The sequence below is a fragment of the Belonocnema kinseyi genome, chromosome 5, assembly GCF_010883055.1.
Source record: "Belonocnema kinseyi isolate 2016_QV_RU_SX_M_011 chromosome 5, B_treatae_v1, whole genome shotgun sequence".
Lineage (NCBI taxonomy): Eukaryota > Metazoa > Arthropoda > Insecta > Hymenoptera > Cynipidae > Belonocnema > Belonocnema kinseyi.
The window spans coordinates 80,183,071-80,205,198 of NC_046661.1; the positions used below are offsets into that span (position 1 = coordinate 80,183,071).

General features: G+C 30.0%; 2 protein-coding genes across 2 annotated transcripts in view; both read left to right on the plus strand.

Annotated features, from left to right (window-relative positions):
* Positions 1 to 355: 355 nt before the first annotated feature.
* Positions 356 to 2,561, plus strand: LOC117173733 (facilitated trehalose transporter Tret1-like). Its single transcript, XM_033362373.1, has 2 exons — positions 356 to 568; positions 1,189 to 2,561. The coding sequence occupies exons 1-2, from the start codon at positions 514 to 516 to the stop codon at positions 2,559 to 2,561; spliced, it is 1,428 nt and encodes a 475-aa protein (XP_033218264.1). The 5' UTR covers positions 356 to 513.
* A 7,847-nt stretch (positions 2,562 to 10,408) lies between these two features.
* LOC117173734 (facilitated trehalose transporter Tret1-like) overlaps positions 10,409 to 22,128 on the plus strand; it is a 13,692-nt gene continuing 1,972 nt past the window's right edge. The window contains exon 1 of the mRNA XM_033362374.1: positions 10,409 to 11,467. Coding sequence (XP_033218265.1) covers positions 10,409 to 11,467 — 1,059 coding nt within the window. The remainder of the gene's footprint in view (positions 11,468 to 22,128) is intronic.

Genomic DNA, 22,128 nt, shown 5'->3' on the forward strand with positions numbered 1-22,128 from the left:
TTTTTTTTTTAAATTCGTCTTTTTGCTTGCAAGTTCAACCATTTGGTTGCAAATGCAACTATTTGTTGTAAACAAAATATTTTATTGAAAATTTAACTACTTAATTAACATTTTTTTGAATTCAACATTTTGAAGAAGGCTGTTAAAATTGCATGTTAGAGTGGTTTGTGTTTTATTGTATTCTAGATATTTGTCCTAAATTGCTACTACGTTAAACCAAACCCGTAGATTCTTTCTGTGCTTTGAATGGCTGACTCAAATCAAACATACAGATAAGAATGTAGACGTCTCAATTTTAAGTTTGTTGGCGTCACTGCCAGTTTGTAAAAGCATTAATTGCCACATGCAGTCTTCAAAGAATTAAGTACATTCCAAATTATACCATTCAAATTTTTTTAATTGAGAAGTGTTGTCCTCAATCTCCAACTTGAAACTAAAAATCAAAGTCTAATATATTTTCCCAAAAAGTATATCTGTGAAGTTCAAATTTGACAATAGTCTATAGAGAAATACATGACTCGAAAGGAGAGAAAATATTTTTGGTTACAATTTACTGCTGCGATTGTTGGTAAGTGTGAGAACATTTTAAGATAATTGCATATTTATTCCAACTCATTGCAAAATATAAATTGTTGATAACAGGGGTCACCTCTCTACAGTGAATAATTATTATTAAGCAATACTTATATATGGTAATCATTTATTTTATTTAACTCTCTAATCGACAACATTTTTCGACACCCACGTTAAAGTACAATCGAATCATCGGTGACCTTGAATCCCTTATCCTGTATAAAGATGGTTCAAGTTCGTTAATTTTGAATTATGTATAGTGAAATTAAATCCTCAGAATGTTGGCTAAAAGAATACTCAAGTTAGAACATTATATCGTTATCCTGAAAAGAGTCATTCGGAAAAGAAGACAAGAAGACGCGAAAAATTACTTTTGTTTTGTTTTTAACGATATATATGTTATTTTTCATATAATTAAACCAGCCTTTTGTATTTTGTGATCTGGAGACTTCACTCTTAAACACTATTGATCAAAATTAAAATGAATTATTTTTCTTTTACTTGTGCTTATCAATAATGGTTATTCAGTGTAGAGAGGTTTTCGCTAATACTTTTTTATTCAATCTAACAAAGCACCTAAATTTTTGAAACAATAAAAATAAAATTTTTTCACAGCGTCTGTAACAGCAGCTGGGTATGGATCTATATTATCATGGACTTCACCAGCATTGCCTTTTTTGGAAACCAAAAAATCAAATCTGCACTTGTCAAAGGATCAAATTTCTTGGATAGCACCCTTACTCCCAATAGGCCTAATGATTGGAAATTTTCTAAATCCACTTTATGTTGATCGAATTGGTCGAAAATGGACATTGCTGGTATTTGCAATACCTCAAATTATCTCTTGGCTTTTTATTTTATTAACAAAAAACTACATAGTCATCTACATCGCAAGAATTTTGGGAGGAATAGGATATGGTTCAGGAATTTGTGCGGTTACAATCTACCTTTCGGAAATTGGGAATCGAAAAACTCGAGGAACATTTATAGCATTCGTCAAGTTTTCTACAAGCGTCGGAATTTTATTCACAATGGTTCTAGGAGCAGCTTTACCATATTTCTATATGAATCTCGGCCATCTCATTGTACCAATTCTATTTGTGCTCACATTCTTCTTTTTGCCGGACTCCTCCTACTTTTTGGAAATAAACAATCAGGAGGAACAAATGAAACTTAATTTATTCAAACTAGAAGAGGCTGATGAGGAAAAAGCAAAATTGAATGGAAACTACATAGCTACAGAAGTTCCCCTTTGCAAGGAAGATTCTGCTCTAAAAGAGGATTTGAATCCAAAAAAAGTTTCTGTCAAGCTGAAAGAATCCAGTTTTTGGAAGTTATTTTCACTCTCAGGAAACCTTAGAGCCTTAGCAATAATTTTTCTTTTGAATGCCCATGATGGACTTTCGGGTCATATATCTTTAAGATATTTTACTCAAGAAATGTTAACTCATGAGGGATCTTTTTTACAAGCAGATAAAGCAGCTGTTGGATTAGCAATTGTGAAATTATTAGCTTCTGTGATAGCAACTCAAGTCATAGAAAGGATGCAAAGAAGAACTCTTTTTTTTTCTTCCGGGATAGTAGCTTCTTTAGCGGATGCAATGGTGGGGATTTTTTTTTACTTGGAAGAATCCAAAATTAATGTTTCTTCAATTAACTTTTTTCCTTTCTTGGGATTGATAATCTACGAGTTTGCAGTTACTGTCGGCACGAGTAATTTATTTTATGTTTATCTTGGAGAATTTTTTTCTCATGATGTCAAAGGAATGGCTGTGACTTATGGGAAAATAATACATATGATTTTTGGCTTTTTGTCTGCTTTATTTTATCAAATATTACACGATTCTGTTTGTCCTTCTGTGATATTTTTTATTTTTTCTATCTGTGGTGCTGTTATTACTTGTATTACTGTTCTTATAACCCCTGAAACGAGGGGGAAGAGTTTGAAGGATATTCAACTCTTATTGCAGAAAAAACCATTTTTCTAATTATAAATTATAAATTATCTAGGAAAAACACATTATTTCAGTTATTCATAAATTTTTTCTTGTAGCTTATAAATTTCAACAGGGTTGCTACCAGTCAGAGAATCTCGGAAAGACAGGCATTTTTAAAATTTTATTTTTATTTATTATTTTGTTGATAATTCAACATTTAAAAAAAATCATTTTTCTTGGTTCTAAACTCAACTAGTTATTCAAAAGTGGGTCTACTGTGTTAAAATTCATTTCTTTAGTTGATGATTCATCATTTTAGTAGAAGAACCTATTTTTTGTGAAAAATTGAACCATTTTGTATTAAAATGTTGTTTTTAGTGAAAATTAATTTTTATTTTCGAAAATTCTACTATTGCAGGTTTCGTTGAAAATTTATCTTCTTTAATTGAAAATTTAACTATTTGATTAAAAATTCCTGCGATTTCTTCAAAATTCGTATTTTGTAGCAGACTATAAATTCTCTTGGTGAGTAATTCAAGCCTGTAGTTTAAAATATATATGTTTAGTCCAAAGTTAATCTCTTTTGATAAAAAATCAATCATCTTGGTTAAAAGTTAAAAAATGTTATTTAGAAATTCTTTTCTTTTATTGAAAATATTTTTTGTTCACATCGAAAATTCATTTTGTGTAATGAATATTTTTGCCATTTCATTTTAGATTAACATTTTTTTTTATTGAAAATAGAAAAATTTTGATAAAAATTGGTCTTTTTGACAAAAAAGTTACGTCATCAAGCCAAACTTTATCTTATTGGTTGTAAATAATTTATTTAGCTGCACATTTATTTTACCTACATATTCTATTTTTTATTTAATAAATATGTCTTATTTCTTAAAAATTAAATTTTTTGTTTGAAATTTTACCTGCTTATTTGAAAATTTCACTATTTTCTTTAAAATTCATTTTTCTCGATTGAAAATTAATGATTTTACGGAAAATTGAGCTATTTCTGAAAGAATTAATTTTTGGTTGGTTGAAAAACTAATTTAAGTTCTTAAAATTTACCCATTCTATTTTTTATCCTTTTAAGTTAAAAATTTATATATATTTTTTTTAAATTCTGTCTTTTTCGGTAAGAAATTCATTTTGTGAATTGAAAATTCACCTATCTGGTTAAGATTTTCTTCCGCTTCAATATTCATAATTGTAGTCAAAGATTCATTTATTTGGCTTAAGAAATAATAATTTTGTTACAAAATTTTTTTTTTAGAAAATTAATTTTTTACTGAACATTAAACTATTTTATATTTGCTTGAAAAATTAGTTTCTTTGCTTGAAAATTGAACTATTTAAAAAAAAATTTCTTGTCGAAAATTTATAAATAAAATTTTTCTATTCTGTTAAAAGAATTATTGAATTTGGTTTAAAATAAATTTTTGCACTGAATATTTAACTATTCTATTTTTAGTTGAAAGTTTACTTTTTTAGTTGAAAATTAAATTAAAGAAATTTGCGGATTTTTCTTTCCTCCTTTTATTTTTGTCCAAGAAGGCAAACTTTTTTTCTGTTTTAGGATAAAAATTGTTTTTCTTTGGTTTTTTTCAAATTTCCATAGAATAATTTTATGGTGGTTGTCTAAATTTGGTAGCTGGATTCTTTGTTTCATTTTCAAGAATATTGCACATTAGTTGAAAATTATTGTATTCTGTAAAAAATTGGTCTTTTCTGGTAGAAAATTAATTTTTTAAATTGGAAATTCAACAGTTTTGTTAGAAATTAATTTTTTGATTGAAAATTCATAATTTTAAGTATGATTTTTTTCTTTTTTTAATATTTGGCCTTTTTAGTGTAAATATTAACTTCTAAACTAAAAATGTAACTATTGCATTTTTGCTTGAAAACAGATATTTTTTACTAGAAATATCAATTGCTACACTTCTTGTTAAAAATTAATTTTCCTAATTCAAAATGCATGAACTTTTTTGAAACTTTGAATTCTTTGTAAAAAAATTCCATTTTAATTTATCAAAAAATAATTTTTTGAACTTAAATTTTCAGTCTTTTTTTAAATTAAAATTTACTTTATGAGTAGACAACTTAACTAGTTGGTTAAAAATGATTAATTTTGATGTACGTCTTATGAATTTGTAAACAAATTTTAAAACAAATTTATAAACAAGCCCTTTTTATTAAAATTATAGATGTGCTAACTAAGAGCTTGTTTTGATACTCAATAGAAAAATTTATAAGTCAGGTAAAATGAAAAACTGGTCAGAAAAAGTCAGGGAATCTCGAAATTAAGATTTCGTAGCAACCCTGTGTAAACATTAATATGTACTTTTGTAATTTTAAACATAAGCATAAATCAATTTTCTGTTGTTTAATTTTTTCTATTGTACTGATAAAACAATTTTTGAAAACACGCGAAAAAATCGGCCTTGCCCCGGATTTGAACCCGGATCTCCACTATTCACAAACCTCGCATTTCACTTATTAAAACGGATATTAGCATTTCAATAACCTGCGAAATTTTCCACTGATTAATCAAATACAGAATAAAAAAGCACAAATTTTTGGACAAGAAAACCCCTCTAGTTGTATAACAATTTTTATGAAAAATAAAATGATTTTAATTTAATTAACCAAATTGTTCTTATTTCAACATTTTACTTTTTTAATTAAAAGTAAAAATTTAGTTACATTTCATCACAAAAATTTAATTAAAAGGTGTGTATCAGTAATGAAATCTTTCCAATAAGCGTCAGAGAATTAAAACGTCACAACGACGCGACAAACATTACAAATCAAACAATTTACGAATCTGTAAATATAATTACTGATAATCTTTTCAAAGTCACTAAAAAGATAATATGATTTGCCTTAGAATTATAAAAAGGCTACCTGAACCTGCCTACAAATCATGCTTTAAGGTAGTAAATATTATCCCTGAATAAACTTTATAAACCTGTTTTTATACTTTCAAGCGCCTTATCAAAGTTGGCGTAACTGAACAGATTCAACCGCTATATTCAAATTCGGAAAATTTATTCGGAATGCTGATTTGAATGGTTGCATATAGTCAAATATTTCTTTCACTAAATAAATAATGTTCGAGATTTTTAATTAAAGATGTAATCTCGATAATTTATTTTTCATTTTGATTATTCCTCAAAGAACAATAATTTTAAAGAGGGTAATTTTTTTCGTTCTCAAATTTGAATTTGTAATATCTGGCGGATAATAAACAATGCCTCCACGAAGAGAGTCGGAATTTTTACAATATGTTGCTGCTACTATTTGTGAGTATTTGATTATTCTTATTATTATTAGTTTTCAAAGATAAGATAGATAAGATGATTACATATTTCCCTATGTCGATAATTCATAGGTTTCCAATAATAAGTCTAATAAGTTTTACGTCAAGGTCCTCATTATATATTACTTCACGTTTCTCATTAGACACTATTTGAGGGTCTACATTACATACGGTGTCAAGGTTCTCATTAAACACTATTTCAGAATCCTTATTAGAAACTGTGTCAAGGTCTGCATTAGAAACTACTTCCGGATCCTCATTAGACAATATTTCCGGAACCTCATGAGAAACTACTACCGGGTCCTCATTAGACAATATTTCAGAGCCCTTATTAGAAACTACTTCAGGGTCCTCATAAGACACTTCCTATGGGTCCTCATAAGACACTCTTTCAGGGTCCTCATTAGACAATATTTCAGAATTCTTATTAGAAAATACTTCAGGATCCTCATAAGACACTCTTTCATGGTCCTTATTACATACTGTGTCAAAGTTGTCATTAGACACTAATTGAGGGTCCTCATTAGACACTACTTTAGCGCCCTGATTAGACACTATTTCAAGGCCCTCATTACATACTTTGTCAAGGTTCTCATTAAACACTATTTCAGGATCCTCATTAAAAACTGGTCAAGATCTACATTCAAAACTACTTTCGGGACCTCATAAGATACTTCTTCAGGGTCCACATTACGAACTGTGTCAAGGTTCTCATTAGACACTATTTCAGGATTCTCATTAAAAATTGTTTCTAGGTCTGCATTAGAAACTACATCCATGTCCTCATTAGACAATATTTCCGGACCCTCATGAGAAACTACTACCGGGTCCTCATTAGACAATATTTCAGAGCACTCATTAGAAACTACTTCAGGGTCCTCATAAGACACTTCTTCAGGGTCATTATAAGACACTTTTTCAGGGTCCTTATTAGACAATATTTCAAAGTTCTTATTAGAAACTACTTCAGGGTCCTCATAAGACACTCTTTCATGGTCCTTATTACATACTGTGTCAAAATTGTCATTAGACACTAATTAAGGGTCCTCATTAGACACTACTTCAGCGCCCTCATTAGACACTATTTCAGGGCCCTCATTACACACTGTGTCAAGGTTCTCATTAAACACTATTTCAGGATCCTCATTAGAAGTTGGTCAAGATCTACATTAGAAACTACTTGCGGAACCTCATAAGATACTTCTTCAGGGTCCACATTGCGCACTGTGTCAAGGTTCTCATTAGACACTATTTCAGGATTCTCATTAAAAATTGTGTCAAGGTCTGCATTAGAAACTATTTCCGGGTGTTCATTAGACAATATTACAAAGCCCTCATTAGAAGTTACTTCAGGGTCCTCATGAGACACTTCTTCAGGTTCCTCATTAGACAATATTTCAGAGTTCTTGTTAGAAACTACTTCAGGATCCTCATAAGGCACTCTTTCATGGTCCTTATGACATACTGTTTCAAAGTTGTCATTAGACACTAATTGAGGGTCCTCATTAGACACTACTTCAGCGCCCTCATTAGACACTATTTCAGGGCCCTCATTACATACTTTGCCAAGGTTCTCATTAAACACTATTTCAGGATCCTCTTTAAAAACTGGTCAAGATCTACATTAAAAACTACTTCCGGGACCTCATAAGGTACTTCTTCAGGGTCCACATTACGCACTGTGTCAAGGTTCTTATTAGACACTATTTCAGGATTCTCATTAAAAATTGTGTCAAGGTCTGCATTAGAAACTACATCCATGTCCTCATTAGACAATATTTCCGGACCCTCATTAGAAACTACTACCGGGTCCTCATTAGACAATGTTTCAGAGCACTCATTAGAAACCACTTCAGGGTCCTCATAAGACACTTCTTCAGGGTCATTATAAGACACTTTTTCAGGGTCCTCATTACATAATATTTCAAAGTTCTTATTAGAAACTACTTCAGGGTCCTCATAAGACACTCTTTCATGGTCCTTATGACATACTGTGTGAGAGTTGTCATCAGACACTAATTGAGTGGCCTCACTAGTTACTACTTGAGCGCCCTCATTAGAAACTATTTCAGGATCCTCATTAAAAACTGGTCAAGATCTACATTAGAAACTACTTCCGTGACCTCATAAGATACTTCTTCAGGGTCCACATTACGCACTGTGTCAAGGACACTATTTTAGGATATTTTAAAGACACTATTTCAGGATTCTCATTAAAAATTGTGTCATGGTCTGCATTAGAAACTACATCCGCGTCCTGATTAGGCAATATTTCCGGACCCTCATTAGAAACTACTTCAGAGTCCTCATAAGACACTCTTTCATGGTCCTTGTTACGCACTATGTCATAGTTGTCATAAAAAAACAACTTGAGCGTCCTCATTAGACACTATTTTAAGGCCCTCATTACATACTGTATCAAGGTTCTCATCAAACAGTATTTCAGAATCCTAATTAAACACTATTTCAGGATCCTCATTAGAAGCTGTATCAAGCTCCACATTAGAATCTACTTCCGGGTCCTCATTAGACAATATTTCAGGGTCCTCATAACACACCATATGAAGGTCCTCATTATATACTGTGTGAGGGTCCTCATTAGACACTATTTCAGGCTCCTTTTTAACCACTAAATGTTCCTCCTGCATTTTTTTAGCTAAAATTTATATTTGGACAAATTATTATTGCTCAAACAATTGAATATTAGTTAACAAAAGATTGGGTATTCTCAAATCACCGATTAATTGTTTTTTTAACTTTTAAAAAGCTTCAATAAGCCGTAACTCTACGTAAAATTCAAATTTGCCACTTTTGGGGTTTTCTTTTGAGACCTATAAGAGTGGCTTAAAATTATTCAACCTCGAAACTTATTACTGGTTCTTATTCTCTGATGAATTTTAAACAATATACTGAAAATCTGACTAATTTGTAACAATTTACTGCGTTTTAATATGAAATTTACAAAAAGCTGACTTTTTCCCATATTAGATACATGAGGAACTTTATCGTCTTTGAGCCACACAGTAGGGCAACATGGCCAAAAAATGTTCAAAATACAATTCTGGATACAGTTTTTAACAAAGTATGTTTGAAAAAAAGTAACAGAAACTCTTAGAAATTGCTCAAAGTGTTCATTTGTTTATAAAATTTATTTATAAACGTCACAAAATTTACGTGAAACTGCAATATAGCTTTTTGCAAAATCACTCCCAAGTCAAACTAAAGCACTTTTTACAACAAAATACATAAGCACCACTCAAAAATCACCTTGCATTGTTTATAATAATATAATTGATAATAACAATGTATCAAATTACAATAAACTATGAAGTTCTTTTTTGCAAATGTTTATTTATTGATTTCAAACTAATATTGATCATTTTAAATTATTTCAATTTTATTATGGTAACAATATCTTAAATTTTACGATATTTGCAAACTTTGTGTATGAATAAAGTAAACAATATATTTTTTTAAATCGGCCTCGTAGGATTTCTCAAATTTAGATAGCTTTAGTTTGAAAAACAAAATTTTAATCTGTTAAAATTGTAGCCGAAATCGTATTTGGGGGTATACGATCAAAACTGTGGGGTAAGAGCTGAGAACATCCATAACCTAAAAATGTATAACCTCAAAACTCGTAAATTTCAAATTCTAATAAACTTAAACCCCAAAATGCAGCTAGAAACAAAAAAACTTACATGCATATTTGAAACCTAAAACTCTGAAAGTTTTAGCTTTATAATTCCATACGCCCACCACTTTGTAACCTCAAAAGCCATAAGCTCCATAGCTCAATATAACACCGAATCATGTAGAATTATATTTCATAACTCCACATTCCCATAACTCCATAGAGCCTAATACCTCAAAACTCCACAACTCAAAAAGTCCATAATCCTATAACCCCATAACCGTAGAACCCAGAAAGTTTGAACCAAATATTTTATCTTATTTCTTATAAATTTTGGATCTCCAAAACTCAAATCCGAATACACCATAAGGTAAATATTTCCTGCATCGTGATAACCAACATTTAGCGATACCCAGGAGCAACGACGAGGACGCAGCAGGCTTCTGTTCCCTTTGGGGTACTTGCTTTACGTGTATCCCTTTGCCTTTCACAATTCACAAAAAGCTTTAGTTAATCTTATTTCTCATAAACTTTTGGGTCTCCAAAACTGAAATAAGAATACTTAATAAGGTCAATATTTCCTGCATCCTAATAACCTACATTTAGCGATAACCATGAATAATTCTCCGGGATTAAGGTTTGAAATTTGCGTGCAAGTTTTTTTTCTGCATTTTGAGTTTGTAGTTTATTGGGATTTGAGATTTATGAGTTTTGAGCTCTGGTTTAAGGAATCCTTCACTAATTTTTTGTTGTTGTGGTCCTATATAATGAATCAAATTGAACTTCTCTTTAAAATATTTACAACTGAAAAATTAAAAAATAATTTAAATAATTTCAGGCACCATAATAGCAATCGGCTACGGATCCATCATAAGCTGGACCAGCCCAGCCATTCCTTATTTAACAAGTGAAAAATCACCCTTTCGAGTAACAAAGGAACAAAGTGACATGATATCTTCTCTACTAACTGTTGGATACATAATAGGATATTTACTAAATCCTCTCATAATAGACAAATTGGGAAGGAAAAATACTTTACTACTTTATGGTATTCCACAAATTATTTCCTGGGTTTTAATAATCATAGCCAAAAACCATATCACAATATATATTGCAAGAATTCTAGGTGGGATTTCTTACGGTGCAGGAATTTGCGGACTGACCATCTACCTTTCAGAAATCGGAAGTTCAAGAACAAGAGGAATTTTTATTACTTTCCTCAATCTCTCAATGGGATTAGGATTCTTTTTCGCCATGCTTTTGGGCGCGTCCGTACCCTACAATTACATGAATCTCATTTTTCTCTCATCACCAATTATTTTTGTTATAACATTTCTTTTTGTGCCCGATTCTCCTTACTTTATGGCAAAAACTAATCGAGAAGAGTTAGAAATGAAAAAGACAATAAATCCTTTATTGCTTAGAGAAAAAGATACTGAAAAACAGGATTCAAATAAAGCGGACTATGAACTAGAAGATCATAAAGAAAAGGAAGAACTTAGTTTGGAAGGAGATAAAAAAGGTTCAAAATTTTTCGATATAAAAGAATCCAGTTTATGGAAATTAGTGACTCTTCCGAATAATCGAAGAGCTTTGGTGATAGTGATAAGTCTTGCAGCCATGGATGTGTTTTCTGGTCATATGGTTATGTGGACTTTTACACAACAATTGTTAACTCATAAAGGATCAATTATAGACCCTGAAAAAGCAACTTTGATGATAGCAATTGTAAAAATATTTGCCTCCTTATTAACTACTCTCATAATAGAAAAAATGGATAGAAGAGTTCTTATTTTATCTTCTGGGATAATTGGCACCTTCGCTCAGGGACTTGTTGGTGCCTTTTTTTTCTTTGAAGAACGAAATTTTGATATTTCTAGTATTAGATGGTGGCCCATACTGGGAATGACAACTTATGAATTGGCTTTGGCAATGGGGGCTTCAAATATTTTTTATCTTTACCAAGCAGAATTATTTTCGACTGAAGTTAAAAGTATGGCTATAATGGTGTGCAAAGTTTCTTATATGATTTTTACATACTTGTGTCTATTTCGATTTCAAGTTTTATTGGCAGCTGTTGGAAAGTTTACTATTTTTTCGTTTTTCACTACTTGTGCTGGGGTTGGAACTTTATTTGTTTTTTTCATCACTCCTGAAACTAGAGGCAAAAATATTGATGAAATTCAGGTGATTTTAAGGTCGAAGAGATTCTTTGTATGATAGTTAGGAAACCTACTCATATTACGTGAAAGCTTAAAAGGGGGGAGGGTCGAGATATTTTGTTAAGATTTGTTACGTGTACGTAATTTTTGCAGACATGTCAACTGAAATCATTTTTAGGTGAAAACTATTTTTTTTTAATTTGTATTTTTGATTTAAAAGTTCATCTTTTTAAGCGAAAAAAATTTGCATCATTTTTGCATAAGAATGCAACTGTTTTTTTTTAAACTTAAACCTTTTTTAATTAATTTGTCTTTTTTACATAAAAATTCACCTGTTTAGTAGAATTTTCATTTTTCTCGGACAAAAATGGAACTGTTTGGTTAAAAATTTAACAATCTTATTAGAAAGTCATACTTTTTGGTTAAGAATTTGCATATTTAGCAGCGTATTAACTTATTGTTTACAATTCTTATTCTGGTGTTAAAAATTTAATATCTTATTTATATATTTTAATAGACATGGTATTAATAATAAAATCATGTTTAATAGTAATGTGATAATTATATTTTTATATAAAATTGTATTGATTTTAAGAAAATTTACTTTTTGTTTAAACGTAATATTCTGGTACTAAAAAGTCAACTTCAATTTTTGTTTGATGAAAATTGAGCTAAATTTTTAAAAGTAAAAAAAATAAAAATTCATCGGTTTCGAGAAACGTAATCTTTTTTGCCTCAAATGCAATCATTTAGTAGAAAATTCAATAATTTTGTTAAAAAGGCATCCTTTTTAATTAAAAATTTGTCTTTTTGGATTAAAATTCAATATCTTTCTTAGAAACTTATTTCGTGTATCAATAATTCATATTTTGATCGTCAAAAGTAAACTGAAATTTTTTCAACATGAAATTCAAATTTTTTCTTATATTTATCTTTTTGAATGAAAATTCATCGGTTTTAACAGAAAGTTTATTTTTTAAATGTCAATTTCACTTTTTGGTTAAAAATGATTATGTTTGCTTGAGTATTCAACCATTTTCTCTTAAAGATATATTTGAATCACTTTGATGAGAATTATTTCTTTTTAAAATTTATATTTTTTAGTTGGAAATCTATCTACTTTCTTGAAATTTGAACTATTTTGATGAAAATTAATCCTTTTTAATTGAAAATTTAACTACTTGGATAAAAGTTAATCTACTCTTAAATCTTTTTTTTTTTATTGAAGGCTTATGTCTTTGGGTGACAATCACATTTTCTATTTGAAAGCCTGTTTTTTGTTTTAAATTAATTTTTTTGATGAAAATGTAACTCTTTTTTTGAAAATTTTTCTTTTTGATTTAAAAATTCAACCTTTTTCGTTGAATTTTTATTTTTCTTGGAAAAATGCCACAGTTTGGTTAAAAAATTTAATCATCTTTTTTAAAAGTCACACTTTTTTATTAAAAATTCGAATATTTAGCAGAAAATTAATTTATTGTTTACAATTCTTATTTTGGTCGTAAAAATTCAATATTTTATTTTTATATTTTAATAGATTTGGTATCAATAATAAAATAATTTTAAATAGTTACTCACTAATTATATTTTTATATAAAATATTATTAATTGACATACTTATATTTATAATTATTCACAAAAGTAATTGATTTTATTTATTTCATTGAAATTTTGGATAAAAATGCAAAATTTCGATTGAAAATTCAATATTTTTGTTGAAAAAACATACTTTTTTATTTATAAATATTCTTTTTTCGTTGAAAAATTAACTATTTCGTAGAAAAATTACTTTTTTTAATTTAATATTTTGGTGTTGAAAAGAGAACTAAAATATTTTTTTGGATGAAAATTCAACTATGTCTTTAATTTTAAAAATTGTAATTTATCTGTTCTCAGAGAAATTTAATCTTCTTCAGATAAAAATGCAAATTTTGGTAGAGAATTCAATTATTTAAAAAAAAGTAATCCTTTTTTGTTAAAAATTCACGTTTTTTTGTTAAAAATTCAATATTTCCGTAGAAACTCACTTTTTGTGTCAAAATTTTATATTTTTATTATGAATAGTCAACTGAAATTTGTCTTAACATAAAATTGAAATATCTCCCGAAAAGTTATCTTTTTGGCTTCAAAATTTCATCGGTATTAGTAGAAGTTTCATTTTCTAATGTAAATGCAACTTTTTCGTGAAAATTGTTTTTTTTTTGCTTGCCCAGTGGGCACAAAATTTGGCGACGTCTTTACGACATCGTTACGACATCTTCACGACAACTTTACGACATCATATGTCCATGTCGTTTCGGTGTCTTTGCGATATCGTAAAGACATCGTCAGATCATACGACTTTTTTGCGATATCGTAAAGACACTTTAACGACATGGACATAGGATGTCGTAAAGTTGTCATAAAGATGTCGTAAAGATGTCGTAAAGACGTCGCTAAATGTTTTGCCTAATGGGTGAGTATTTAACTATTTTGTTTGAGCGATTTGCTTGAATCACTCTGTTGTGAAATAATTTTCTTTTAAGATTTATATTTTTGAGTTGAAAATTCATTTTTTTGGTTTCAAAATTATTTATTTTAATGAAAATTAATCTTTTTCAACTTAAAATTTAACTACTTGGATAAAAGTTAATCTACACTGTTAATTTTTTTTTATTAAAGGCTTATGTCTTCGGGTGAAAATTTAATTGTTTAGTTGAAAAGCCTGAATGAAAACTTCATTCTCCTTTTTAAGGTTTTTTTATTTTTTTGTTTAAAAATCCACCTTTTTATAAGAATCTTCATTTTTTGGACAAAAATGCAACGATTTGGGTGAAAATTCATCAAAATGGTTGAAAATTTAACAATATTGTTAAAAAGTCATACTTTTTAAACAAAAATTCGATTATTCAGCAGAAAATTAACTTATTACTTACAATTATTATTTTAGGGTTGAAAAGCGAATATTTTACTTTGATATTTTAATATATTTGGTATTAATAGTCAAGTAATTTTTAATAGTAATTCGATAATTATATTTTTATATAACATTTTATTAATTCGTATACAAATATTATTAATTATTTCTAAAAAACATTCTTGTAATTTTTCTAATTTATATTTCCTAAATTCTAACCGTTTTTCGATAAAAATGCAACTTTTTGGTTGAAAATTTATCTATTTTCTGGAAAATTTACTTTTTGTTTAAATTCAATATTTTGGTTTTAAAAAGAAAGCTGAAATCTTTTTTGGGAGGAAACTAATTTTTCCGATTTTTTTTTAATTGAAAGTTCATCTTTTTTAGTATAAACATTGCATTTTTCTTGGAGAAAATTCTCTCTAATCTTTCTAAAGATAAATCGTCTGTCGGCTTGAAGGCTCGACAATTCACATTTACTTTTATTTCTTTCTTGCGGAAGTCTTGATTAGTAGAAAATTCGTCTTTTTGGTTTCAAAAATATTTTTATCGTATAAACTTCACCATTTTCGATTAAATTATGAGCTATGCCGCTTTTTTGGGCACTTATCTTTTTAGATGATAATATTAATTATTATGTTGAAAATTAAAATTATTTTGTTGAAGAGCCATCTTTTGTGGTAGAAAATACATTTTTTTTAGTAAATTGATTCATTTGACAATTTTTAACTTGTATCTGAAATAATGTTTCATTTCGTTTATTAAGGATTCTCTGTTAAAAGTTTTAAAAGATTAAAATTCTCGTATTTGAATATTATTGATCAAAGGGAGAGTGCGAACTTAGTGGAAGAAAAATTTGAGAATTTCGAGAAGAAAGTTCTCAAAAACCCTGCCTAATTCTGCTAAAAATAACTAGCAAAAAATTTCTAAAAAATAAAAATTACGTACAGTAAGTTTGCAAGGGGGGACATATTTTGCCTAGGTTTGTTACAAGGGGGGCGGGGGTCTTATAGAGAGTCTATAATCCGATACGTAATTTAATTACGGCCCCTTATGTATTATATAGACTGTTTATAAAATTTAGGTGTAAATAGTAAAATAAAATATTTATATGGAAGCAAGTATTTAATTACAATTCTATAAACATCATGTTTCTCATCACACCATTATAATTTTTCTGCATATTTTTTTGGTACCCCATTCTTCATACTTTTCAAAATAAAAATAAGAAATGCAAAGAAGAGAAAAAAGCAGATTCTGTAGAAATAAAAATTATTTCTCGCGATTTGTCATAAGGTGAGTAAACGAAATAAAGGGACTTATAAAGGATCTATTTTGCAATAAGAATTTCTTTAGCTGATTTCAGTATAATTAGCACCCTACTAAGTATAGTTGTAGTAGAAAAATAATAATTTTGAGGTATCTTTCATTTATTTGTTGCCTTTTTTGGTCTTATGATTTATGACTATGCAATGACTAATAGTTGTATTAACGTACATTTTATTTTTTTAAAGAGAACTTTTTCCAAGTGATATAAAAAGTGTGATCATAAATTCTATGAAAAGGGTGCTGATCACAATGATTTCTGTGGCTGCGATATTGTTTTAATTACACAGCTACACACACACACAAAAGTTTTCACCCCAAAATGAAAATTAAAGCTAACCTAGCTGGTTGGACGATGTTTTTGATATGTTCTTTAGATCGTTAAAACCGAATCCAGTGTCAATTTTATCCCAAATCTTTAGGTTTTGGACATAACCTTTGAAAATCTCATTATTCCAACCTCTTATTATCATGATCAGTGGAAAAAGTTCCGTTTGCACTTTCCATCATATTCCCTCGTGTCTCTCTTCAGCATCGAACAAAAATTTGCCATTAAATTCTCATTCCGTCTCCCTTGGTAACGAGTTTCCATTATTTTGATATCTTGGTGGAAACGTTCGCCTTACTCTTCGCTGAAGTCCCCAAGATTTTCGGGAAAGTTATAAAGATGGGAGTGCAGAAAATGTAGTTGTAAATTTATAAGACACCGAAGCTTTCGAAAGTCTGTAATTATTTTCGCCACGATTTTTTCGTATTCAGGGCTTTTCGTATTTCCCAAAAACTTCTGGACCACAGCCTTAAAACTAAGCCAGGCTTTTTTCTATTCCATTCATTGTACTTCGAAGGTATTGGCCCTGAACATAGTTCTGATTTCTGGTCCATCGAATACTCCTTCTTTCAATTTAGCCTCGGAAAGATTAGAGAATTTCTCCACGAGGTATTGGAAACATCGTCCAGTTTTGTCAAGAGCTTTTACAAACTTCTTCATTAGTCCAAGTTTTATGTATCAGAATTGTAGATGGATCTACCTCGGTAGGAATTCAGATATCTCCAGGCTGTGGTCACTAATATAGACAACCGTGAAGACACATACTTTGATCCTGTTTTTCGGGTTCGTTAGATGGCTCTGTAGTACATTCCCCCACTACACGTCGCTCAGGGGCCAAAGTTTGATTTACCTCCCTTTCTCCTTCGTTGTTTTCCGAACGTCAGCACATGTGAAACCTAACCCATTAAGAAGTGTTTGAGAGCTGATATCTAATTTGTTGTCATCATTTTCGACCTAGTGATTATCGTCGCAGTACACAACTGAACACTAAAAGAGGGAGCGCTACCTTCTGTATTATTACCACAAAAACAGAGTAATATTTTGAGAAAGGAACCTGCCGATAAGAAAATTGATGTCGAAAATGATTACAAAATTTAAATCAAAACTGCTTTCAAACATACTTCCATAGTTATTCCGGTAATTATTTATTTATTTGTATTTGTTTTTCTATTGGCTTTTTCAATTTATTAAGTTTTTAATTACATTATCTACAAATCATCTGGATGTAACTTCAAGCACCTATTATCTTATCTTAAAAACCTGCGGGCTCGTTTGATGGCACCACCGTCGATTATCGGTCTGCACTTCTAAAGCATTGAGTGACCACAGCCTGGATATCTCTCGAACTTGGGGTACGGCATACCGAGTATGTAGGGTATGAAATAGCCACAAGGTGGGGTACGAATGGTCAGATGTTACTGTTTTGAAATTTTGGCAGCTGTTGTCAAGCAAAAAAAAACCTTAGAAAAGTTGAAGGTATGCGGATTCCACTTTGTGAAACTAGGTTTTGAGGTATGAGCGTGATTGAAATTACCAGGAGTGGGATTCCAATGTCCACTAAACTAGTTTATCGAATCCCTATTTCTAACGCATGAATGTTTAGAATGTTTATTATATTTTTCAAGGCATTATTTATTGCCAAAAAAGGTTAAATTCTCGAGTTATAAATATATATTTGCGTATTTTGTTGGCGAGAAGTTCAAATCGAGGTTCTGTTACTTCCACGTAAATAATTACTCAACAAACAGTACGAGAATTGAATAAAAATTTACACATTGAGAAAGAATAAATTATTATTTTATATTATAGTTTTATAGCACCTAAATAATTGTAGATTCAGTTCTCTTATTTTTAATTCTAATTCAAATAAGTTTTTTTTAAATTAATAAAGTTAAACTTATTATTATAAATAATAATAATGTTCAAATGGTTTCAGAATATTTAACTTTAATAATAAAGTAATTCTTTGAAAAGTATTTCAAACTTTCTAGATTAATGTTTAGTAATAGAAAATTTGATCCAATAGTTTTTATTTTAATCAAATTGAATTTGTACGGTTCACAAACGTTTTTTTGTAATTCAGTTAAATCTGAAGATGCTATTATTACAGGTATAGAAAGTCCTTTTGATCTAAAATATCGAACAATTCATGCGTGGGGAATTTAGAAATTATATGCTCTAATTTTCTAGTAGTCTTAACATGCCTATGCTCCACTATGTATTATTATTAACGTACGAATTATTCAAGATAAAAAGTTACATTGTGAGCAAACGTGGATATCTCGAGCATTCACAGTAGTGATTCTTGTGTATTTTTAAATTGAAACATGGCCTTACATAACCTAAAAATACACAGGAATAACTACTGCGCATGCCATAGATATCCACGTTCTTCCACCACTGACTCTGGCTCTTTACTTGCGCATACATGTAAACTATTTCACCTTTATTTAGAGGGAAGCGGTAAACACCCAATCAAATCGCTGCGCGAGAGAGATACCTTATCCCGCTAAATCATAGTCTATCTCTTTTATGTTGCCAATAACTCTACCATTGCCAGGTTCCCTCCAGTTATATATGCGCTAAGATTTCTAATATTAAATATTTCAAGTTGTGACGTCAGCTGGCAGGATGCCTTTACAATGAGGGCCAAGCAATAATACAAATCCCAGAGGATAAAACTTAATTTAATTTATAACTTAAGAAAAAATATTTTTCACAGTTGCAAAAAACATATCAATTTTATTATTCAATTAAATAGTTATTAAATAGTTAAATAGTCTGAATAAACTTGTCGTGAAAAAGAATTATTTTCCAAGTTCTTATAAAAATAAAGTTTAGTCCCATGTATTTAGTATTATTGTTTGCCCCTCAGCGTGCAGACATCTTGGATATCCCCACCTCATCTGAAATACCTAATGGCTCAATTTTACAAAGTGCGAACAACGCACCTTCTAAACTTCAATGACCATGACATACAATTAGCAAAGTCGTCAAGATAATAAACAATACATTTAAACACGGCTATTTCAAATCTTGAAAAGTATTTAAGAAGTTACGAAAGCGTAGATTATGCGTCGATAATGACGTTTTTTATTTCGTATCCCAAGAAGTGGACACGTCGTACCCTAAGTAGTTGGTACTTCGTACCCCAAGTGATAGACACTTCGTACCCCAAGTAATTGAGAATCTGTACCCTACATTACGGTGCAGCATTCACACCGCAAGGGTAATTTCTGTTGCAGGTATATGGTACCCTGATATTGGTTCTTCATTAACACTTTCTTTTTACTGTGCTTGTTGGCCACTCTTTTTTCTTAGAATGAGGTTCACGATCTCTAGTGTCCCACAAGCACAAACAGCAAGAATGCTTTGTAAATCCCGACTGTTGTCCAAGCAAAATTGTTATTATTTTCAAATATCTGCAAATCTACCATTGATGAGTGTTGTCGTTTATTTTTTGCAGGAGCATTTCCATATTTTCATCCTTCTCCCTGTCTTGTATCATATACCCTGTCTCTTATATATTTTTCCCTGTCTCGTAAAACATTTTCCACCTGTGCCTGCCATGACGGCATCAATGCCGTGATCCAGGGACTTAGCCAGATAATAAAATTGCTCCGTTTCCCGTCGTCACCGCGTGGAGGCGCCCTAGTTGCAGACACAGGCGAGACACTGCTGTAGATATAAATGTAGCCTTTATGTGGAAAAATATCAAAGATGTCTCGAAATTATGAGGTTCAATATACTAGGTGTAATAATTGAATTGGAACTTGATTATAAAATCATTCAGGTTATGTCTACAACCAGGCATGATGGGGTGAAACAGACTACAGATACAGTTTCAGTGACACCGGAAACATAAGATTAACAAGGTCAGACCCCTAGGCCAAAACACTTTTTTTTGAGTGCGAGGCTCCAAGACTTTTTAAGGTTATATTGAAAACCTGTCGATATGAAGTGAAATAGACATTGAAATCGGCTTCAGCGACCCAAAAAACGTATAATGTACATGGTTCGGCACTCAGGCCAGCATTACTTTTCATTTTAAGGTGGCTGTGAAGACTTTTTAAGGTTATGTCGAAAGCCTGACGTAATAGAGTGAAATGAACTTCGGATTCGGTTTCAGCGATCTAAAAAACATATAATCGACATGGGCTCACCCCCAGGTCAAAAAACTTTATTTTGTGTGCCTGTGTTGTTAACTGAAATTCTTGATAAATTCAAAGTTTGGAATATAGGAAATGAGAAAATAAATTGCGTTTATACATTTAGTTTAAATAATAATTTTGAAGAAAATTATCCGAGTGAAACATAAATATGAAGAATTATATTAATTTTCTTTGGTGCTAAGTACGTCCACACAGATTGAAATATCGTGTTTATAATTAAAAATATTAAATTAAAATCACTAAAGAACGTTTGTATACATCGATATTCCCATAATTTCAAAGAAAGTTTATTCATATACTGATCAAATATGATATTACCACTAGAGTTGTAGCACTTTGCAGGAAATGTTTGGTTCAATGCATTTCAAATTTATTGATTCACGTATGTTGAGCAATGACATAAATTTTTAACTAAATCGTCTAAGCATTCTAAGAAATTAATATAAACAATAACATCTTAAATTTCGTTGCAAATTAAAAAAAAATTATCTGCACGCATTTACCCTGCCATTATTTTTGGAGAATTTTTAGCAATTTCTAGCGAAGAATAAAGGAAACTTTCAATGTCGCTAAAGTAGAGATCACGTGACCAAGCTCGGTTATGAGATTTTTTTTTAATTCACCATAGCTACACGAAATGATTTATCGCCCTCGACGTTTGGAATATACGAAAGGAGATAATAAATTGCGATCGTATATTTAGTTTGAGTGATAATTTTGAAAAAAATTAGCGAAGTAAAAAATAAATGTGTGAATATTAATTATTGTATTAATAACATTTGTATATACGCTGCAAATCGAAAAATAAATATCTTCACACACTAAACTTTTCATTCTTTTTGGAGAATTTTTATTATTTGTAGCGAAGAAAAAAATTAAATTCCAACGTCGATAAAGTAGAGATTACGTGACCAACCTCGGTTATGAACATTTTGTTTGGTGTTCACCATAGCCCAGCGAAATAATATATCGCTCTTGAAGTTTGAAATATAGGATGTGAGACAATAAATTGCATCTGTATATTTAGTTTGAGTAATAATTTTGAAGAAATATATCTGAGTAAAAAATAAATGTTTAAAATTATTTTTACTTTTCTTGGTACTCTCTATGTCCACACGGATTGAGACAGCCTGTTTAGAATTTGAAGGATTAAATAAAAACCACCAAGGAACATTTTTATATATTAATATGCCATAATTTAAAAGAAAGTTTATTTATAAATCATAAAATATAATATTAACGATATAGTTGTAGAACTTTGCAGTCAATGTTTGGTTTGATGCATTTCATATTTTTTAATTTACTTATGTTGAGCAATGACACAAATGTTGGACTTAATCGTCTAAACATTCTAAAAAATCAATATAATGAATAACATTTGCACATTCACCGTAAATCAAAAAATAAGTATCTGTACACGCGTAACCTATCATTATTTTTGGAGAAAGTTTACACAAACGTCCTTTTGTGAATTTTATTTAATCTTTCAAATTCTAAACATATTGATGTATACAACCATTCTTTAGTCATTTTCATTTAATCTTTTAAATTCTAAACACCATATCTCACTTCATTTGTCTTTGAGTCTAAGTTTTCGTAAACTGTAACAGAAATTTCAACAAAGGTAACTGCATAAAACTCCAGTCAAATTCTTCAGAAAATTATGATACAGTTTAGGAATTTTCAGTTACTATAACTGATGTTTAAATTTTTTTGGTATATTATTGTAATATGAAACATATAGTCTATAGCTCTCCGAAAATATAAATAGCAGAATAATAAGT

What these genes read in the sequence shown, in the direction of transcription:
- LOC117173733 (XM_033362373.1), top strand. Translation starts at nt 514, where the DNA reads ATGACTCGAAAGGAGAGAAAATATTTTTGGTTACAATTTACTGCTGCG. An exon ending in ATTTACTGCTGCGATTGTTG is followed by an intron (nt 569 to 1,188) that starts GTAAGTGTGAGA and finishes ATTTTTTCACAG; the next exon opens with CGTCTGTAACAGCAGCTGGG.